The following is a 21,677-nucleotide window of genomic DNA, read 5'->3' as shown; positions in this document are numbered from 1 at the left end:
TTTATACAAATGACACCGTGTCGTGCTTTGTGTCGCAAATTCTGCATAGACTTGAGGAATTCATAGACAGTTTAAACTTTTCAATATAATTTTTTTTTCAAATACTTTTGGCCCATATATGTCATTGTTGGAGAAGTTTTTACAAACATTTAATATAGTTATTGCCAGACTGACGCTAATGCATCCCAGAGCAAATGTTTTCCGTTTTTTATTGAGCCAAAGCACATATTTTACAATGGAAAAACTCTCTCGGCGCATCACCAACAAAAATGCCACGAAATGTTTATACTTAATGATAATCTTGCATTAAATTGCTTCGTGTTGGATCTAAGCTTGTATAGATGGACACAAAACTATTAAAGTATTCTTTTAGTAAAAGAGCATGTAATTGTTCTGCCAGTCAAAATATGTCGCTGGCATAGACAGATACCCAAAGTACATCTAATTTCCCAAAGCACACCGGATGATCTTTCACATCACACTGAATTAATTCACACACACGCACAACATGGCAATTTAATAAGAACAGATTATTGAAAATCAACAACCACATGTATTTTTTTCATGTAATTCAAGGTGTAAAATTATACAGAGTGGCTGATTATATTCGATTCACTATATTATACATTTAGACATGAAATAAACTCAAGAGGGAGGTATGGATGTTTTTTTTTTTGTTCTGTAATTTGAAAAAAAAATAATGATAATCGATAGCAACATTTTCTACTCAGATATGTTTATACATAATAAATGAAACACGGAATGACGTTTTTCCACATTTTAAATCGAGCCATCTCATATTGTACACTCATTTTGTACAATCACAATGCACTCGTTCTACTTATTTGTGTGTTTTTTTTTTTTTTATTTCTTTTTACTAAATGGCAACTGTGCATGTGATAGTCGCTACTTGGGAGGGCCTCCAAACACACCCATTTGATTCTTATCGCTTTGCATCGCATCTTTATCCATGCTTTTGGATTCTCCTCTCGGCAAGACCGGTGCACCGGGATTGGGGTTGTTGATAACGCCCATGAAGATCGGCACTTGCGTTTTATCGTCCACGAGGGCAAAGAGGAATGGGTGGCTCAGGTAGAACACGGGATTGGATGAGCGGGAGATGACGACGGTGGTTGCTGCGGAAGCCTCCGCTCCCTCCTCGTTGATCTCCATGGCGGCTTTGTGCAGGATGCTGGACACCAGCAGCGGGCCGTCGGCCATGTCGGCCAGATTGGGGCTGGAAAATATGTCTCCCAGGCCTAGCGTAGAGGACAAGATTAGCGGAGCTGTTTTCACCTTCTCTGGGAACTTCGAGGTCAAAACCCAAGATTGCCTTTATGACTCCCACCCTTTGTCGCTTACCCAATTTCGTGAAGGCCTCCTGCAGTTCCTGCGCGTACTCCATCTTGAATTTGGGGACTTTGACGTGAACGACTCTTTGCTTGGGTAGACGGGCGTAAATGCTGGAAATATTCAGCTTGGGAGCAAGCGAGGACACGTTCACGTGGCCGGACATGGGCATGATTACTAAAAAGCTCATCCCCTTCACAAATGGGAAGCTTGCTACCTGCACAGGAAGAAGAAAACATGTCATAAAAATGTAAATGGATGGGTTGGAGGCAGATTTATTTCTGATGAGACTGAGATAAAGATGTGGTATTTTTATGGCAGGCCAACAAGCACTAAGACAACTACTGTCATCTTACTTGCTAAATTGCTGGCTACAATACTGAAATAGCCATTTGAGCAACAATTTAAGAAGTTATTGCCAGGGCAAAGAAACCGTATGACATCAGAATATCTCTTAAAAGACAAGTCAAAAAAGTTCTATGCACCCAAACTAGTCTAAACACAGCATTCAGATTTTTTTTTTCCTGGAACATGAATTAAACAGTAAAAGCAACCCGCTTTTATTAATGTCAGGGAGTGGCCATTTTGCCACATGTAGTTGACTTTTGTTAATTCTGAAAATATGATGATGTACATGAAAATAACACATGTAAAATCAAAAATGAAAAACATAACGGAAAATGACGTCACAGTGCCTCAGGGCTCAAGTAACCAATTAAGGCTGACCAGTTTTCTGAGTCTGAGCCGTGATTGCAAAATTCGATTCGACTGACGATTTTCTTCAAATCACGCCTCAGTACAAATTCACTATACTCCAATTGTTTTTGATATTTTTATCATAATATAAACTGCCTCAAATGGAGATTGAGGGCTGAGTGAAAAGTTATATAATGGTGTTAATTGAATCTCTTCACATTAATAGTATATATGAAGATATAACTGCAATTGGCTGTCAACATTTCCAGGGTGTACACCACCGACTGCTCGAAGACAGCTCGGATAGGCACCAACGTGCCCACAACCCTCGTGAGGAGAAGCAGATCATGTAATAGATGGATGGAGGATGATATCAACTCAAATATGAATGTAAGTATTGCCGAATGAGTTATTTACACGTAAAAAGTTCATATTTTCTGTTAAAAGATCGTTATCAGATTTATTCTTCTACCTGCTTTTCGCATTTTGCATTTTCACGTAAACATGTCTGCTTTTTTTAATCTTTTTAAATGAAATAAATTTAGCCCCTTAGCAATGCTATAGATACAGAGAAGATATAGTGTAATTTTCAAACCTATCATTGTGTCGCTTTCTAAACTGCCAACTCAGCATTTGACAGTTCAAAATAGTGCAAACGTGTAATATAGCTGATATTATAAATAATCAGTTGGCTTAGTTGCCAGAATAGGAGGATGGGCAACAACAACACGCTGTTTTTCTTGAACAGTTTGCATGGCATATTCTGGGTCACTCTTGAGGACTGTCAAATAAATAAATAAATAAAACTCAGCTTAGGTAATCACATTGTCTAGATTGGCGATTTCCATCTGAAACAATAAATCGTTCGGCCCCGGATGTAAAAAAAATTGCCCACAAATGAACAGCCTCTTACCTGAGACTCGAGTTCACTGTCAAAAAGAAAACTCAAAGGATGTTTGGAACTTTCCATGACGTCGACGTTGACCATGTGCTTGTCGTCCAGGAAGAACGCACCCATGGTGGTGAAGCGCGGGTCGAAACGAGCCTCCCATTCACCTGTGGCGAAAACAGGGGCAACGTCACAGTTAAAAAGCAACACTTTGTCGGCCGGGATGATGGCTCACCTTTGAAGTGGACAGCGTTGATGAGCATGAGCAGCATGTTGGGCGGCAACGCAGAGAGGAAGTCCTTCATCTTGCCGTTGGTGGCGTTTTCCACGTAGTCATTGAGCTGCTTCAGGCTCTCCAGGACGGCCGGCTCAGATTCATACAAGCGTTTGGATTCCTGGAGGAAGTCCTCCTTTGGCTTAAATCCTAAAACCAAAGGTGTACATTTGCATTCAAAACTAACATGAATATGACGAAAATACACTTTTTTTTTTTTTTTTAGGACCTTGGCGCAGGAAGATGCGGGTGGCGATTTTTAGGTCACTGCTTCGGAGCTGCCCCATGATGTGATTGACGGCATGGTGGTAGCATGTGATAGTGTTGCCATGGAGATGTTGCATCAGCAGCTCCTCAGTCTCGTTGACAGCACCTAGGAAGAAGAGCACGTGACAGAGCTATGAAATCTGAATGTCATACAAGTCCATGTGTGTACAGTCAAGACAGACAGATGAATGGATAGTTGGATAGCTAATTACGAGGGTTAGAAAATTTTGGCATTTTTTTATTTCAGTTAGTTTTTATTTAATTTGATTAAAAAACATTTTTAGTTAGTTTTGATTCGTTTTCAGAGTATGTTTATTAGTTTTTATTGGATTCACTATTAATTTCAGTAAATATTTTTTTGGTTTAGTGTACTTTTGTGTGCGTTGTAAAATAAAAAAAAAAATGCAAGTACTTCGTAGTAAAAACTCAATAAAAATATTTTAAAAACAACGATCCACAAATTAAAAACAGGTCCTATATAAAAAGTGCACAGATTTAAGTAAAATACATGCAGTTGTATACTATGACTTTTCAAGTTAGATGCATCACAACCCTGACCTTACGAAAAGCTCGGGTGGTCTCGCTTTCTATCGCTTGTGTGTCAACTTGCCAACTTCATTCACTTCAAGTGCATTTGTGGCTTGAATTGCACTTGTAGTCAATAAGGGAATGGAAATAATGTCTCATTGATGAATCAATTATTATAATAATCATTATTAGCAGCCCCAATTTGAATACGCTATGAATCAAATGTTTCAAAAATGCCACCGGTAAGGCTGCTGTAAGCCTACCTAGAGCGAGCTGGGAGAGAGCCAAGGCGATGCTGAAAGGTGAGATGATGACATTGGGCTGCTCGGGCGTGGTCTTGACATTCTGCAGCAGCTGCACGCCCAATTTCAGAACGGCGGCGGCAATGGCCTCCCTGGCTTCGGGATTCCGGCCGATGGACGCGCAGCCCTCGTTCTCCTCCGAAGAGTCCTCCTCGCCGGCTGCGCTTGTTGTCGCCATGGATACAAGCGGAACGGCGGTGGAGTTGGCCATGCTAGGCTCTGGCATGCTTTTGTTTAGCTGGAAGGCATTTTTATGGAGGTTAATTAAGCACAGGTGTCAAAAGTACTGCCACAAAGACTTCAATGTACTTTGCACCCGAAGACAAGACTCGCAATAAATTATTTGATGACACATGCAAAGGCTGGACCCCGTGATTGAACCCTGCACCTCTGAACTCAGAGGCTAACGCGCTAACCAGTCACCCACAGTGCCACGTCGGCCAGAGTTGTCAAAAAATACACAAGTACATCTATGTGAAAAAAACTAGAGTACATTTTTTTTTTTTTTACTTCATTACTGTACAGCCATAGAAAACTGAGGAGGCCAAAAATAAAAACACTGACCTCTTGGCTAGGAATTAAGGGAATGAGAGGCACCATTGGCGTCGACTCTTCTTTTGCCACCTGAGCATTCTGTTGAGAAATTAAATTGTGATAATTTCATGATAGAAAAAAAATGTTGAATTTGAGTGCCACGTGGCTGGCTTACAGTCACTCCTTGGTTGTAGAGACAGATGAAGAGGAGTGTCAAACGAAGGTCCATGTCCTACGGTGGTCTAGCTGTTAAAGACCAACTTTTGAGAAGAAGGCACAGAATTTGACATTTTCTTGCAACACGGCAAAAGTAGATCACCTTATTTGTAGATTTTCTTGTTAATTCTTCTTGCTGGTATAAAAAATATACTTTTAGTCGCCCTTCTTCGCAGGAAGTTACCTAAAGTACCAGAATCACAAAACAAATGCGAGATCTTGAAATTTCAAAATCTCTAGATGGCATCCCTTCAAATGCTACCTAACCCTCACAGAAACATGTCAGGGAGTGATTTTTATTTTTTAGCTGTAATAAATGCTCCAAAGGCTAGAAAGCATCCAGTAGTTTAGCTCGATGATCTGTTAGTCAAGCCATGGCCTTGCATTCATGTGAGCCAAAGATCAACAAAAGCGGAGTAAACGAAACATAAATTGATATATTCAGTATCGTCATCTTACCTTGAATTTAAATGAGTACAAAAAAGGTTTTAAAAAAAAAAAAAAAAAAAAAATCTGGCGTCTTGTCCAAAAAAAGGCGCGACAAAGTGAGTGCTGATGGCAGAATTCCTGAGAGTCAAAGATTGGCTATTGCACGGCAAACGGTTAAAGATCAACCCCCATTGATCGGGGCCTCATTGAAGCCACTATTTGTAAATGCAGCACTCCAAAACTCATGCACTGTTAAATATCAAAGCATCAGACATAATTGACACATCTACAAATCATATATGCTGTACAATGCTTTCGTTTACTGCTGGGAAATGTGACAGCTCGACTGACATAATGAAAAAAAAAAAAATTGCAGCCATTTTTGGGGCGTGGAATAAAGAAAAGTGTTGAATCACATTGGATTTTTCCCAGAAATAATGAGTCACTCTGTAAAGTTTACAAAAAATTTTTTAAATGGCTTTGTCCACCGCGTCTCAATTATAAGTCCGATTTAAGTACTAATATAAGAAAACATGACGCTCCTCTACAAACAGGCCAGGGGTGGAAATACCGGACAGCACCTACACATTCATGTACACACACACACAAAATATATATTTAAAAAAATTAATAAATAAATAAAGCACATTGAGACATGTTTTTATTTACCTTAATGATGAATAAGTGTTACTACGGACCTCTTGATCGGAATGAGACTACAAACGCAAGGTTATAAAACACCCCACTGGGTCAAATCATGATTATTGAGCTTCAGTGGGAGTCAGGGAAAAAAAAAAAAGTCACACTGACGTGTCAGAGGATTTGAGATTAGAAAAATACAATGGACAGCAGAAGCATACAAAGTAACGTCCAAAGCCATTTGAAGTGAAACCAAGCCTGCGTTTTAAGAGTGCATTTTTCTGTACAACGATTGACCTTTAATGAATGATTTACGCCATTTCGTAAAAAAGGTTTAAGTACAAAATCTTGGCGTTGACTCCGACCATGGATATGGTCAATACTGTTCAGAAAACAATTACAAGAAAATCTTTTATTAGAGGATTAAAATGCAAATGTTGATGCGAGGCAGCCGACACTTTTTTTTGTTTTGACTTTAACACGAGACGGAAAAAAAAATGTCAAACACAAAATCTGGATTTGAACTAGAAATACTGCATAGTTTAGTTAGTGCATTGGACACAGGTAAACGGTAAGTAAAAATGCCGCCTTTTTTGGTGTTGGTGTGTCGAGTTCAGTGGTGGGCCAGCCATAATAAATGCATGACAAAAACATGGTGGAATAAGTGTGTATAATTTAATATCTATTAAAAATTTGTGGATTAAATGTTTTGGGGCTTTTTTTTTTTTTAATAATAGTTCCTCTGAGGCTATACTGTATTGTATTTAGAACTGCATCCAGTGTTCTCACAGGCCACGTATGGCCCACGAGCTTTTGGTTGCCCACCCCCTTTGGAAAGAGAACCAAAGAAGTGGTCCCTGAGAAAGTCTGTGTTGGAACACAATCACAGACCAGGTCCAAAAATAGTCGAGATAGAATCATTGGATGCCGCAAAATGTTTTTAGAAAACACTTACTACGTGAGAACATTTTCAATAGAGTGCTGCTTGTTCAAGTCGGTCAGTGACAATCAAGCCAGTAAGCGGATGGCGCCATTGTCCGAGCCCAGCAACAGGAGCCGCTTAGTGGGCAGCACGGCCAGGCTGGTGAGCGTGCCGCGGAAGTTCTCGGTGCTCAGCTTGGTGCTGCTGACGGGGCTCAGCGAGATGTCCGCCACCGAGTACACGCCGACCTTGTTGGCCATGGTGCCCGTCACGATCTCGGAGCCGTACAAGTCCAAGGCGTGAACGGGGTCCGACTGCAACTTGTACAGCCGGAGGGGCTTGTGTTCCAGGTCTTTCCACACGGCGAGGGTGTAGTCGGTGGACGAGCTGATGATCAAGTTCCCTTCGGCCGCCTGGAGGGTGAAACATACGATCAAAAGTCATCTAACGACTTTCAGGACAAGTCAGGAGAGTGTCAAGTGTTTCTCCCTTGTGCCGGTTTGCTGAATTCTGGTAGTGGACCAGAAAGTCTGAAACACTATCAGACGCACGAACCTGCATTTACAACCAAAATTTTGTCCCAACAATCCATTTTCTTTATTTCATACCATTTCTCTTAGCTGCACTGCTTGTTTTGTTTTTTTGTCATTTATGTTATTATAACTGTATTTTTAACGCAACCCTCCTAACAAGTATATTTTTCAGTTGAATTTAACAGGTCAGGTTATTTTTTTTTTTATATTTCTCAAAATTCTATATTTACCATGAACTCTTATTTTTACCATGAGGAAAAAGCTCCAATGGTTAGAGAGCGATCTGTGTATCTCCTCACAATGTCTGCCTATTGTGCAACTTGCTTCCAATAAAATGACTCAAACCTTTTTTTTTCCCCCTCAATTCAAAACCATGTGGCCCCGTGTCATCAGTATCTAAATTTGAAACAGAACGCAAAAATACAAAATGTTCACCATGCAGTGTTCTGACGCCAATCAAGTAGGGCGCGTGTGTGCTTCTATAACTTAACACAAGTCCGTGGGTGCCAATGGTAGTCGCCGTGCTCCTTCTAATGAGTAACCTGTGTCCATATTTGCATAAACCGGGGCCTTTAAAAGCACAGGCACAATCCTTGACCCAATCTGGGGTTAAATAAAGTTTGCTCATCCTTTTGGTCTGTTGACAGCAGATTGGCTGGGTACAACATTCGCCCACCCTCCCCGCATCCGCAAGCTGCAACCCTGTCAAAATAAAAGCTAGCAGATGAACCACCCACATCAACACATCTGATGCAATGTGGTAAAAAAAATGAAGATAGATTAACCATCAAGAAACAAAATTAAAATGAAATAAAATGCAGGTACCCTTTGAAGACAAATGACAGTACATTATAGAAGATGTTTGTAGCGGGCACTGTCAACTAAAGTTTTAATACAGTTTTTTGCCTATGTCGCAAAAAATTCCATCCCCCTTTTCCATCATTGCTCTAACCTCTGTGGGGACATCACAAAAAATAACTAAACTATACAATACACAGGAAAGCAACACTGAGGTTTTGTTGGACTAGTTAAGCATATTTTACCAGGAAGCTTTATTTGAACTCCAAATTGAAAATCGTTCGACTTTGGAGGTACCGTTGTACATAATTATGTGCACGCCAATGCCGTAACCCGTTTACACAAAATCACTTTATGTACTAGGTGAGGATGGGAACTAATAATCCTGTTCATGGCATTTGTACAAAAAGGTCAAAGCAATCATGCATGTATTTTAAACATTTCTATTTTTTTGGTGCCTGCCTTATTTGGACTGTTTTGCCCAAATCCATGGCAAGCGGTGTGACCTGAGGTCCACCAGCCCACGCTTTGTTCAAACAGCTCCAGACATATTCAGAGAATGGAGTTGCAAAAACACACATTCACTCCAGAAAAAAAGTGGCACATCGGGTTTTTATCAATAGCTGAAAAGAACAACTTGTGATTTTGTTTTGTCATTTCCCATATAGACTATGTAACGTGTCTAAGTCACTTTTCAAAAATTGATTTAAAATCCCTATAATAAACACAGTAAGGTGAATGATACCAAACGATTACAAACTAATGTCATGTTTGGTGGTCAGTGACCTACGACACCAACTGGAACCTTGTAGCTCGATAACGTTATCCTATCGAAGATGCTCAAAAGTCCTTTTTTTTTAACAGGTAGCAATTTTTTAGTTTATTTTCCATTCACTTTCTGAGAAAATGATGCACAAATGCTACTACATTTGCATGTATTCCCACCTTTATGTCACAAAGTCATGATAGCTCAAGGACTCTGGTTATAATTTAGGGAAACTCGCGAGCACATCAGCCACAATCAAGAGGTCTTTGGTTTGCCTGTATAAGTTTTGTTAAAAAATTCTGACTTCCTGTCAAGTTCAATGGAGACTAAATTATGTGCGAAAGGCTGTTGCCTTTTGCCCCCCGCCTTCTAAATCTATTACATATTAGCGCCATCTTCAGGACAGGAGTGGAACAATATTGCACATTTACAATGTTAAAATTGGTAACTGTCTTAGAATAGTTTTTGGCCCTCTAGAGTCAGTTGTGCACTAGCATTCAAAATCGACATTGCAGTGTCGTAAAATGAAATTTTTAAAGGCTGCAATTTGGAGGCATAAAAATATATTTCCAGGAGTCCTTCAAAGGCCAACTCCACCAAGATCGTTTTGGAAAATTCAACCCCTGAGGCCCCTTTATCTTAGAAAGATGAAATTTGGTAGGCTAGCCTATCATAAGACAACTTACAAAAAAACAGAATCAAGATGTGATGCCTTAAAAGACAGAGCAAGCCAGCCATTTTGGATCCAAGTGGTTTCTTTTGATCGGTTCCGGACAAACAACCTCCTCTTGGAAACATTTGGAAAATTCAGACCCTGAATCCAATTGCACTGATCAAGATTCAATTTGGTGAACATAAAGATGTATTGTATTGAATTGACACGAACACACCGCTAAGACTCCTGACTTCCTTCAGACCAATTCCTATTTAAAAAGGGTTCAGGTGCCAACGTTGAGTGGTATAAGACAACACACAAAAACAGCAAATAGGTGAGTTTTTTTAGTTTACAGCTGAGGATAGTTTAAAAAAAAAAGAGAGAGAGAGAGAGAAAAGACAAGTGAATTTGCACATTGCCGGGAATTAATGTATACATTTGTTGTTTGAATTTGTCATGCTGACACACACACGCACACTTATCATACCTTCATTTGAAGGATATCTCCTTCGTGTGCATGCCAGCCTCTCAGTACCAGGCCCGTGCGCGCATCAAGCAGGACGATGAAGCCGGATGAGAACCCTGCCGCTATGGTCCGTCCTGTCGGGCTAACAGCCATGTATCGGATGAGCCCGGCGCTTATGTTGTTGTACGCCAGCCGAAATTCATGCTGAGAGGACACAGAGTGAAGATTTGTCACTGTCGGATGGCAGACGTTTAGTCAAGTACTGTGAGGATGTCGGTCGCAGGGGGATGCATTTGTGCAGACAATTTAGTACCTGCAGTCCCGGCTTGCGAGGATCAATGAAGCGGAGGACGGAATCTGCGCTTCCGAATACGACGCTGCAGTGTGGCGCGGGCATGGTGGTGACGGCTGTAATTGGATTCTTCCCATCCACTGCTTCATATGAGCGGATCTGCCTCCCTAGGATACGAGAAAATAGTATTTCCTTGCTTAAAAAAAAACAAAACCAAAAAAACTAAGAAACACTTTCGTTTTAAAATATTCATGCCTTCATATACAGTATGTATTCTCTAGTACGGACTCATATTTGCATTGTCCAGAATTTCCTTATATGGGAAACGACTAAGGTACATGTCCTGTAGGAACGTGCAGGTATAATACGTCTTTTTTTTTTTTTAAAAGCTTTTTCTTCCACTCACGCACTCTCTAACTTTACATTCCCTCCCTCACCACACAAGACGGCATTGCTCAGATGTCGTGCAACTTTTGAAGCCAGCCGTGGGATGCTTCAAAGTCCTCTATGCCCATAGATGGCGCTATTGAGCTTGCCTTCTTTCTAAATAGCGGCTCAGTTAGAGAAAACATTGAACATGATAACTGTTAATGCATTCCAGGACACGTTCATTTGCTTGATCCGTCAAGCGGCAAGATATTTCCATTGAGCAGGTAAACTACTGGAATCACACTGAGCCAGAATCGATTCCTTGTTTTTTTTTTTTACTTTCTATCTTGCTTCGCTTAATCGGATGCATTTCACTCGCTCTTCCGCAGTCATTACCAAACGATCATGGCGGAGCGGTCAAAGTTTTTTCGGTTAAATGGAGCAGGAACTGCTTGAGTTTGTGCTACTGCTGGCTTCGCTACGGCTTCCGGGTTCCGGATATTGGAATTTCCGTTCTGTGGAATTGATTTTTAATGTAATATAGTAGTATAAAATATAATGCATACATTTTTTTTCCGGGTGAGGGAATTTCCGTTTGACAGAGGTCCGTAGGTGGGAATACTTACTGTACGCTACGTCAGCTACAACTGACAAGTTAATGAGGTAGGAATAAGAAATACACCTCAAGTTCAGTTTTGATTGACAGACCGATAAGTAGTATCTGGATTTTTTTTTTTAAAGTTTCTTTGCCATATTTATTAAAACAAGATGAAAAACAGCAAATAGGCCAGTAACTGAGCAGGCATTTTTGTCGCAGCGAACTTTCCTTAACCTCTAATTGTTTTATGTCGTGGTGGTCGTAACTGAGGACCCCCCCTATCCCCCCCAATTTGCCTGAGCACGCGATGACGCATCCCTCACCTGTATACTGGTCCCAAAGGTGCACCGTGCCATCGCAGCTAACCACCTCCTGTGAAGCTTCCAGTTGTCCAACATAGAACACAGACTTCCTGTGGTCCGTATACGTTAGCCGGGGCTCCACTTCCTGTGTGCCGTCACCACGGTTATATAGTGGCCACAGCTTCACGGTCTTATCTTTACCCCCAGAGAGGAAGTAATCCTCCCCTGCCAGCGGTGCCAAACACTTGGTGGCGCCAGAGTGACCCAGGAAGCTCTGCAGACGTATCTGGTGAAAGTGAAAATGTGGATCTTGCTGGTTGAGGCCAATTTCGTACTGCCAGTAGGCCAGCCAGTTGCCCTGCAAGGAGCGTCCGCTACGAGCCAGCTCCTGTTTCAGGGCGCTGTCTTCCGGAGGGGGTCCGGTCATCCAGGATGATGAGAAAGGGGCTGCACCAATGGACGGAGTTGTGACAGTGGAGTGGGTGGTGCTAATGGCGGTGGTATGGTTGGAGCGACCCCAAGAGCTGGCCAAACTCATGTTAGGGCTCCCACCATAGTAGGTGTCCCTGGACACTTGGATTCGGTTTCCTACCAGATGGCTCCCAAACGTTCCGGACTCGGGGAGGGGGTCTCCGAGCGGGGTGGAACTGATCGAAGGAGAGGGGAAGGGGCTGCAACCTGCCAGCCTGCTGAAAGCAGAAGAGGACGATGGAGGCATGTCCACTCTTGACGCTGCTTGACTTACGCTTTGATGGTACGAGGAGGCCAACTGCCAGACCAGCTCGTGGTTAGGAACCAGTTTGCGGATTGCCAGATCACCTATAGAACCCAGAACGCACACTTATGAATGCAAACAGCACATTTTCCAAATCTACTGCTAAAATGAGGCATTCCTTACCAATGAGGCAGTAAAATGGGATGTATGAGGCATGCGCCATCTCTGTGCTAAACACCGACTGCAGTTCCTCCAAGACAGACAATTCATAAGTCGCAGTGGACTCTTCAGGTGTGCAAACATCCACCACCGTGACCTCTCCCACAACTCTACGGGGCGCACTTTCCATCTGTAGTGTGGAGGAACGAGTCACATCACATTACCAAACAGATATGAGGAGAACTACAAGGAGAAACTTTTTAATTTGCCACAATAAGAACAAATGTCTCGTGTGGCACAACCTCCGAAATACATTCTGTATTTCCTACTCCTTCCTTGTCAGGTACTCGTATTCCAAGTTCCTGTCTCCTGTTTCTATTTGTAGCCATGTTCTCTGCTTGTGTGCCAATTGTTTCTTCTAAAGTCAGCCGCAAAGGGCCCACCTGCTGAAAGCGTTCTGGAAATAAACTCGACGAGACAGTCGTCAGTTGCTGCGAATTACAAATGCAAGAGTACCTGAGGCCGCAGACAGTGCAGCAGGGAGAAAACGGCAAAGAACCGGCGCAGCGTGTCAGCCATGTGCTGCTGCACCATCTCCCTCCCAATACGCAGGCAGATGAGCGCCATCAGGCTGAGTGTCTTGAGACACACCACGGTCCGCGTCTGCCCTCCACTGGGGAACCTGGGCACAGCAGGAGGTGCACAACCAGGGACAGGTAAATAAAAAAAATTGAAAAATAACGTTTCAGTGATTCATTACTGGTTTGCGGTTGGGTCATTGTGGATTTAGTTCATCTCTGGATTTTCATTTGTCATCTATTGCGGGTTTACCTTGGTATTTTGTGCTTTTATTGCTATTTTTCCTTCCATCTCAATCGGACCAGTCATTTTTTTTAAGGGGGAATTACTTCTCTAAAAACCTTAACCACGACAGACCGTCACCCCCAAAATGCCCAGTCTCTTATCGCGTGTTAGGAAATACGCACCGAGAGAACTGCTTCACTCAGACCGTTCAGAAAATTGTTCGAATATACTAGTTGGTTATTCAGAGAGAACCCAAAAATGGAGTATCAGAGTCCAGTATGACAAACAGTGCAAGAAAAGTAAACAGTTAAAGCACAACCTGATTATAGGCTGCATTCAGAAATGAACGTGAGCGCCGATAATGGTTCTTGAGTTCCATTTATTAAGTTAACAGATCTTTTTAATCGTAGAAACCACATAGAGGGAGTTCATAATGGCTTAATAGAGGTGAACCCCCCTCCCCCTCAAAAAGTCCCTTCTACGTCACAGAAATTCACCTACCGCAAGGGATCAAGGATCCCTGATTTAAAGAGTTTCTTACCCCATGTGGGGGCTGGTGAGCAGTTCGAGGAGTGGCAGCAGCACGTCCCGATTAATTTTCATGAGCATGTCCATTAACGTGGTATCAGAGAGAAAAACCACGATTTTCTGGGTAAGTGCAACAGCTCCCAGCAAGCTGGCCTCCTTGCGCGTGTTGAGCCGCTGCGAGGACGGCGGAGAAACCTGCGGGCATTTTGCAAAGATGCTTTTATAGGATGTGCTACAAAGTGAGTGTTTGACTAAATCTGTTTCGTAGCAGGATTTTACCAGGTATCCAATGTATGGCAGGTACTGATAGGTGAGCACAGGTTCACCGTACAGCTGAGCGATGTAAATGAGACAGTCCAGCACAGATGCGGCAGTCTGGTCGCCCACCACGGGTCGCTTCTCATAAACGCTGCCCATTCCCACACTCTCCAAAGTGCTCTCTTCGGGTCCGGGAGTAATGAAATGATGACTTTCAGGGCCTGTGGGCAGAGCGTAAAAGTTAAAAAAGGGAGGCATGCTTGGATACTGATACTTGTTCAAGCTTATGGAATGCTATTTATGACTACGTACCGATGTAACAATTTGTGAGTAATCGCAGCAGGTTCCTGGCCACACATCGAGAAGTTACTGTCGGTCCAAGTTTAGCTGAGAGCCACCGAATAGTTTTGCAGACTGTATCTGTGTGAAGAGATTTTTCTTTAGAGGGGAAGTCAAGTCAAGTCAAAAATTATCTTAATAATATTTTCTGTACGGCCCCACTAGTCTGTAATTTTCTGTCGATGGCAAGTGCTTGTGCAAGGCAAAATGGCCGCCCTTAAAGATGGATAAAAATGGGTGAATTGTTTTTGCTTCATTCACATTATACAAAAAAAAAAATCTGAATGTGTCTTTAGACTAGTAGGGCCACATACAAAACATCACTGATATAATCTTTTTTGACTCGACGTGCCCTTTAAAACGTGGCCTTTGAATAAACATCATCATCACAAGCTCGCAGGCTCACCAAGAAGAATTTTTTGCTCCTTCGCCTGCGATTCCTCCGATGGATCCTGGTCCAACTCTTCCTCCTGCTCCCCCATAATCCCTTTCTCAGTTTCTTCCAGTATCATTCCGTTCACAAACTCACTCTCAAGCGTGGCAATAGTAGCGTCCGAAACTTCTGTGCAACCAGAGAAAGAGAGGTGCATCTTGGGGGTTGAAAGGTCATCTGCCACCACTTTATAATCGTTAGCCACCCTCGCCTCCTCCTCATCCAGCTCTGCTCCCTCCTCTCCCTCGCTGGCTTGCTTGAGGTCCTGACTGCTGTCGGCTGACTTAAGACTGGCTCGATCCCGCATGGAGTCGCCGTCGCCTGATGAGAGTTCACTTGCGCTGCTTTTGTCGCTAAGCTTGCCCATGCTCAACGACTCGTGGTCCTGGTCCTTGACACCAGAATTCGGCTCCACCTGTTTTGTGTTTTCTCCCCCTGTGCTGTTAACATAAAATTCATTCTGAAAGTCTTCAGCCTCGGTGAGAAATACCTGGTCGCTGAGACTGATGCCCGAGGAGTAGTCCACCAACCCGGTGTCCCCGACACCACCGCTCGCCCCGCTGCCACTACCCATGTTACCACTGACAGATCCAGATGAGGAGCGCACATCACCAGCCTGAAAGCCCTCCTCTTCCTCCTCTCCCAGATTACAAGTAGCACTCCGCATCCCTTTGCAAGCTTCTCCGGCAGAACCAGACGTCCAGCTTTCAAAGCCGGTGAGGACCAGCAGGACATGTGGGAGCAGGTTGGACAAGAAGGCCTGAAGGCCGAGCCTCACAATCAGTTGTAGGACAAAACAATCAGTGTAGAGATAGAAACGTCCCCGTAGGCAATGAGGGTTCTCGAAGACATTGACAAGTGGCTTTAAAAGGTACTTGTTTGCATTTCTGGGGCCCAGGACCCTCGCGATGGGTTCGAACAAGTACCAAGCAGCGTAGACGGCAGTGGACTCTTCAAGCATGAGGGCCAAGATGAAAGGCAAAAGAATCTCAAGGCCTTCGGCCGTGATGTTGCCTCGCAGAAGTGTTTCTAACTGTTGCCACAATTGGAAGACTACGTCCCTTCCTTGAAGGCTACATACAGACTCCATCTTGGCATGGTAGGAGAAGATAAAGCAATGCAGTGCTGAGAAGTAGGACGGGAAAGGAAACGGAGTAATGAATGTGTTCAGTAACTGGGAGGGGGTTGGAGGGGGAAGGCCGTTATAAATAGGATCATAGTTAAACAGAAGCAGCCGTTGACACTGAAGTGCTTCTCCAGAGTGGTTCACTATTGGCAGAAGTTTTTCAAGCGCATGATGCAAAGAAAGAGGGATATCCCGGAAGCCGAGAGCACACATTTTCAAAACGGCATAGAAACGTTGTCTGAGGGGCGCACCCGGTTTCAGGCCTCTGACTTTTGAGGAGTAAAACATCTCGGCAATGAGGATGCCAAGGGCCTGCATATCCCGTTCGTAGAGCCTCGTGAGAGACAGCGGCGTTTCCATCATTCCAAGCTCACATTCCGAGGCTCCTTCCGGATGCAAAACTTCAGCGTGCAGACTCTTTACCAGGAAATTATTCAACTTCTCCAGCTCTTCTAAAGGCTGCAGTGGGTTGAAGCCCTCAGGGAGAAGGATTTTGATGTCCTCTGAATTGGTGGTAGTCACGCTTCCCTCCATGTGCTTTTTGATGACTGGCCCACCTCTTTGGAGAACAGCACTGCGTAAAGCAGGCCCTAGAGCGCTTGTGAAATCACCAGAGAAGGAAGTCGGAGAGTGGGATATAAGCGCTGCATCCCCGATCTTCCCTCCTGTTGGATTAATACTTGGCAGAGGAACAGACCCAGTGGCAGAGTTAGATGAGCTTGTAGACAATAACGAGTCCAGAGCTTCAGTAGCTTGTTCAAGCTCTTCATCTCGGTCTACCATGGTCCAGCCACTGGACTCACACCCAGTGGACTCTGGCACCATTCCGTCCACAGAGTCGGCCGCCATGTCAATTTGCGGCATGTGTAAAGAAGGCACGTCAAGGGCGGCGAGGCCCACGAGTGGAGGTTCTGCCGGGGAATACTGGGAAGCGGATAAGCGGGGCGGGTGAGGCTGGTCAAACAACTGGACCACACCATAGGTGGTCAGATGGGTGTGGTTGTCCACAAGGTGCAAGCAGACGTTCTTAGCTTTGACGGCATCTATGCCCGACAACTTGAAGCCGAAATTTAGGTCTATCCAGTGGTGCAGGTTCTGAGACACCTCCCGGCTCTCCAGGAGGCGTCGATGGACCTCGATAAACTCCTCGCAGGACTTGCACCAGGAAGGCACATCCAGGTCTGGCATGTCAGGGTGTATTGAGCGGAAAATAGAAGGGTCCGTGTAGAACTCTGGAATGCACTCGTCGGGGGTCCAGCTCTGCATGCGCTCCATACTGGAGGGGTATTCGTTAGGCTCCCACTGGGATCTCACGTGGCTACACAGCACCCATTTGGGTGTCTGCCGGGCTTTGTAGACATAGTATGTAATGTCTGAGAGAACATCAGACACGTGATGAGGTACGTGGAGGTGGTCCGCCTGTCCGACCCCACTGGCACTGACCGATCCACACAAGTCTCCCCCAACACCCACTCCCCCTATGCTGCTGCCCACTGCAGCCGCTAATGCTTCTTTGGTCATCTCATAGGTGAAGTCCAGCTGCTTATCCCCCTTGTTGAGCCTGAACTTGGATCTCCGGAGGTCCCGGAATTTTCCAAATGGCACTGTGAAATCCACCACCCACGGCAGCACCGGGTGGTAATTTGGGTCTCCCTTTCGTCGCCCTGCCAACCTGTTGAGCTCCATCAAGTAGCAAAAGTTGCTTACCCGTCCATGGACCCAGTCAAGAACTAAAGTTTTTAACTCATCAAAGCAGTCCTTGCAAAGGGTTTTGTTCTCCTGGCTTGAAATGTCACCGACTCTTAGTGGGGCACTTTTGGGTACCAGCCTTGCAGGACCATCACCACTTGGAGACTCCAGTTCCTCGTAATGAGCGAGGTTGATCTTCAGTCGGCTGCAAAGCTGCTCGTCCACAGCTATGTCCAGCAGGGAGAGGTCGCCGCAGGACAGCCCTGCAGCATGGCACGCCTGCATGGCTGTCAGCAACTGGTAGAGAATGAACAACACTTTGGCGTGACTATTGGCTAGCTTGGCTGGGCTGAAGGACACAATGTCATGGAGGGAATACTGCGTGTAAGGTAGAACCACATAGAGCATCTCCGCTGTCTCCAGCAGACATTCGGCTGATAGAACATTGGGACACGAACGGTCCGATTTTGGCTTAGAAGAAGTGGACATGGCCGACGGCAAGAAATTCTCCTTTTCTTTGGCTGGAGAGAGAGACGGTGACACTTTTTCACATGAGATGAATGCAGAGTTGAAGAGCTTTTGAAGGGCGTGTCGAATTGCGTCCACGGCCATGACATGCATCTGCTCGCTTGCTCCGGCATACGGCTGCACAAGTCTGGAGTGAGCTTCACGCCACAGGTTCCTGAAAGAAAATAATCAAAGTTATTGAGGTATGCTTTGTCCAGAACGAGTGTTAACATTTGGCTCAATTTGGAATGACATTTATGTCAACAAAAACAACACCACAAAAAAAAAGGTATTTGAGTCCCTAACACGAATGACATATTTTGATTAATACAAGTAAATGTCTACCTACGCAAAAATAATGCTCCATTTAATTTGACAACGTCAGAAGGGTATTAAATTTAATAAGGTATTTGAGCACATTTCCTCAAATTGTGGATCAGAGAGGAAGCCTTCGTGTTTTTGAAAAAAAAAAAAATTTTAAATCACATTTACCACTCATACAAGGATGTTCAGAATTTTATATTAATTATTTGCTAATTTAAACTTTAATTATGGCTTGAGGAGGAAGCAGCAACAACATATGAATGAGCTGGATGAAAATTAGTCCGTCACCTTAATTCATTTAAATTGTCCTTGTCGCACATTGTTGTCTGACATGCTAATAAAAATTATCAGTATTTCAAAATGTAAAAAAAAAATAATAAGGAAGTAAATTACTATTTTTCCTTACAATGTGTTCAATGTGCTCGCACTAGTCTAAACACAGAATTCTGATGAATATCGTGTTTGTGGAATATGGATTAAGCAGCAAAATCAAGAAAAAGCAAGTCGCAAAATGGCCACCGCCCCAAAATGGGGAGAAGAGGGATTTTGCTGCTTAAATCATATTCCACAAACACAATATTCATCAAAATAATCAAACTGGGATGTTACAATAATAGACAAGTAAGCTGTACGTGAGGAATTGCACAATATTCTATTTCAGAAGTAGCGCTTCCTGGTTAGCGTGAGCTGACACAAAACCACAAACAACATGAGCTTCACATGCTGTGACGTCACTGGTGTTCAGTACCTGACATTATGCAGCGACACGTGCTGCATGGTGCTAACGTAGGACTCCTTTGTTGATGAGTCATTCAGTTGAAGACACGGGTCTTTAACCAGCCTGTAACTGAGCTTGCTTTTCCTCAAACCCTGCACGCACACCCGTGTCCAGCCAGGTGGCAGCTTAGCCTGAGAACACTGAAGGTATGCGCAAATTTCCGCCTCACTGATACTTTCCAGGCGGACAAAACGCACAAGCTTCCTCTCCCGGAGGGCCGCCAGCCAGCGCACGGGCACCAGGGCGACAAGCTCCTGGCGACGCGGCCCCGCGCCCAGCTGCCGCCGGTCGATCCCCAGATCTTTTTCCACGGCGCACACCAGCCAATCCATTGTGATGTGCTCAGAGCAGCCAAGTGTCCGACTACGCTCACATGTAGACAAAGGAAGGTGTCTTCAACCACAAGGGCACATTTAAAAGCTTCTCACACATGTCCTGAGAAGATAAGGAAAAACAACACAGAAGGAGGTGGTAGCAGTGTTACAAGAGTCATACAACAGTAGCTGCATGATTACAGTACATGACACTTAAGAGTGAGCTCACATGATGCGCCATAAACATACACTTGAATTTTATTACTTGTTTCAGCTTTAATTTAACTCTAAGACATATTCATGACCATGGGAGCTCCCTTTTTTTAATCAATTTAAAGCAAAGATATTTATTATCAAATTGATGGTTCATTTTATGGCAGTATATTCTTGGACATTTTAAATGCTAATTTATTAAGTATCAAATTCACATTCTTTATTGTTAAAAAGTTTGGTTATATTGGTTGTTTTGGACAGAGAAATCAAGCAAATGCCAGAAGGTGGAAATAAATAAAACTTTATTAGAAAATGTAATTTGCGTTTTCTAGAAGCAAAGGGGAACCTACACAAATGCAAAATAGAATTTCATCGAAAACAAATCTGACGTTTTAATGCCAAATCGCCCAATACAATAATACATTTAAATTATGCAAACTAACTCAAACAACTAAATGCGCAACATAGACCATGTGCAAATTCGGGGTTAAAACATTGAAATGACTTCCTTACTTTTACTTTGACTGTGTAACCCAAACACAAACGAAAGGTCGATAAAGGGCGTCAATTAATAAACACGACAGCGCTTTTTAAAACGCGTTCATTTATTTACAAAAGCTAAAAGCAGCCTTGAGCTTGGAGCGCGTTAACACAAACGTGTCGTTTAATTCTTACAAACCAGAAGCTCGAATTGGGCATTAAATGTATCACGCATTTTAATGTACTAAGCCAAAAAAAACATGACAAGTTATAAATGTTCGGCTCACCTGGGAGAAGTTTGGAATTCTTAACGGTTTTGCCGAACGCGCCAGCTAGCGTCAAGCTACCAGCACCAAGTCTCAAACTCCGTCATCGTGTACCCGCTATGACAGGTGAGTCCCAAAAACGAGGCCAGGCGAGAAGGGTGATGGGTGTCCACTACGTCTGCGGTTGTAACGAGATGCGTCTCAGCAACCAAACAGCGTCCAACTTGTCGGCGTTCCTGCTGAACGCGAGGTGGGAGCCATGTTTGGGGAAGAGGCCTGTCACGTGACACTACACCAGGCTTGTGTCATGTGACTCACGTGATTAGTAAGATCAGTGAGTGGCTACATTTTGACCATGCTCAAGAAAAAAACCCCGCTAAACTTAACGGTGCTTCTTTTGATGCGGTTTGTAGGACTACAGTGATGTGTAAAACAAAATGATGGAAAATTTACCAGTCATATCCGTAATCTATATTGACTATTTTGGAAATAAGTTGAATGGTTCCGTGCTGTCTGTTGTAGCAAGGGGGCATTCATTCTTGACTCACTCGTGTGACGAAGGTGCGCTAAGCAACGAAGAGACAGCTTCTTTACTCTTTAGTGGTACTACGCCACACACCTGTGGAGCATTATTACTACTATTATTATTATTACTGCATGGATCAGTGTAGCCAACATGAACTGCTACTGGACACTTAAAAATGTTGCAACGATTATCTGCATCACCTGCACAACCGTCGTAGTATTACACCACTGACCACTTTATCTCTGCTCTTATGACTATCCAAATTGTTGCAAAGCTCTCTTCGGGGTGGCATCACCTCTAAATTGGGGGGAAAACAATCTATATTTGTATAACGTGACTGATTTAATAATAATTGACTATCATTGTGATTCCGTTAGACAAGTTACCATTAAC

At 43.5% G+C, this 21,677-nt stretch overlaps 2 protein-coding genes across 5 annotated transcripts; both read right to left on the bottom strand.

Annotated features, from left to right (window-relative positions):
* Positions 1-179: 179 nt before the first annotated feature.
* serpinf2b (serpin peptidase inhibitor, clade F (alpha-2 antiplasmin, pigment epithelium derived factor), member 2b) lies at positions 180-6,227 on the bottom strand. 4 transcript variants are annotated; one of them, XM_088300465.1, is made up of 10 exons: positions 6,155-6,227; positions 5,160-5,240; positions 5,016-5,086; positions 4,871-4,939; positions 4,268-4,544; positions 3,439-3,582; positions 3,171-3,359; positions 2,960-3,102; positions 1,363-1,567; positions 180-1,259 (listed from the first exon to the last, which is right to left on the bottom strand). In XM_088300465.1, exons 3-10 carry the CDS (start codon positions 5,067-5,069, stop codon positions 907-909), a joined length of 1,434 nt encoding a protein of 477 aa, XP_088156591.1. In that variant the 5' UTR covers positions 5,070-5,086; positions 5,160-5,240; positions 6,155-6,227; the 3' UTR covers positions 180-906. The 4 variants fall into 4 exon arrangements, with proteins under 4 accessions (XP_088156591.1, XP_088156590.1, XP_088156592.1 ...); XM_088300464.1 differs by lacking the exon at positions 6,155-6,227 and adding an exon at positions 5,516-5,981; XM_088300466.1 differs by lacking the exons at positions 5,160-5,240; positions 6,155-6,227 and adding an exon at positions 5,516-5,981 and having other exon boundaries at positions 5,016-5,100.
* Positions 6,134-21,068, bottom strand: wdr81 (WD repeat domain 81). The gene is made up of 12 exons (XM_088300463.1): positions 20,780-21,068; positions 19,456-19,920; positions 15,035-18,558; positions 14,602-14,709; positions 14,311-14,510; positions 14,045-14,226; positions 13,216-13,381; positions 12,724-12,889; positions 11,847-12,644; positions 10,578-10,723; positions 10,286-10,468; positions 6,134-7,459 (listed from the first exon to the last, which is right to left on the bottom strand). The coding sequence occupies exons 2-12, from the start codon at positions 19,815-19,817 to the stop codon at positions 7,133-7,135; spliced, it is 6,162 nt and encodes a 2,053-aa protein (XP_088156589.1). The 5' UTR covers positions 19,818-19,920; positions 20,780-21,068; the 3' UTR covers positions 6,134-7,132.
* Between the last annotated feature and the right edge of the window lie 609 nt (positions 21,069-21,677).

This window comes from Idiotropiscis lumnitzeri, chromosome 7, assembly GCF_059441095.1.
Source record: "Idiotropiscis lumnitzeri isolate Australia: NSW breed Sydney's pygmy pipehorse chromosome 7, RoL_Ilum_1.0, whole genome shotgun sequence".
Taxonomy (NCBI): domain Eukaryota; kingdom Metazoa; phylum Chordata; class Actinopteri; order Syngnathiformes; family Syngnathidae; genus Idiotropiscis; species Idiotropiscis lumnitzeri.
Note: the sequence above shows the minus strand (reverse complement) of the source record. Positions and strands in the feature narration are given on the sequence as shown.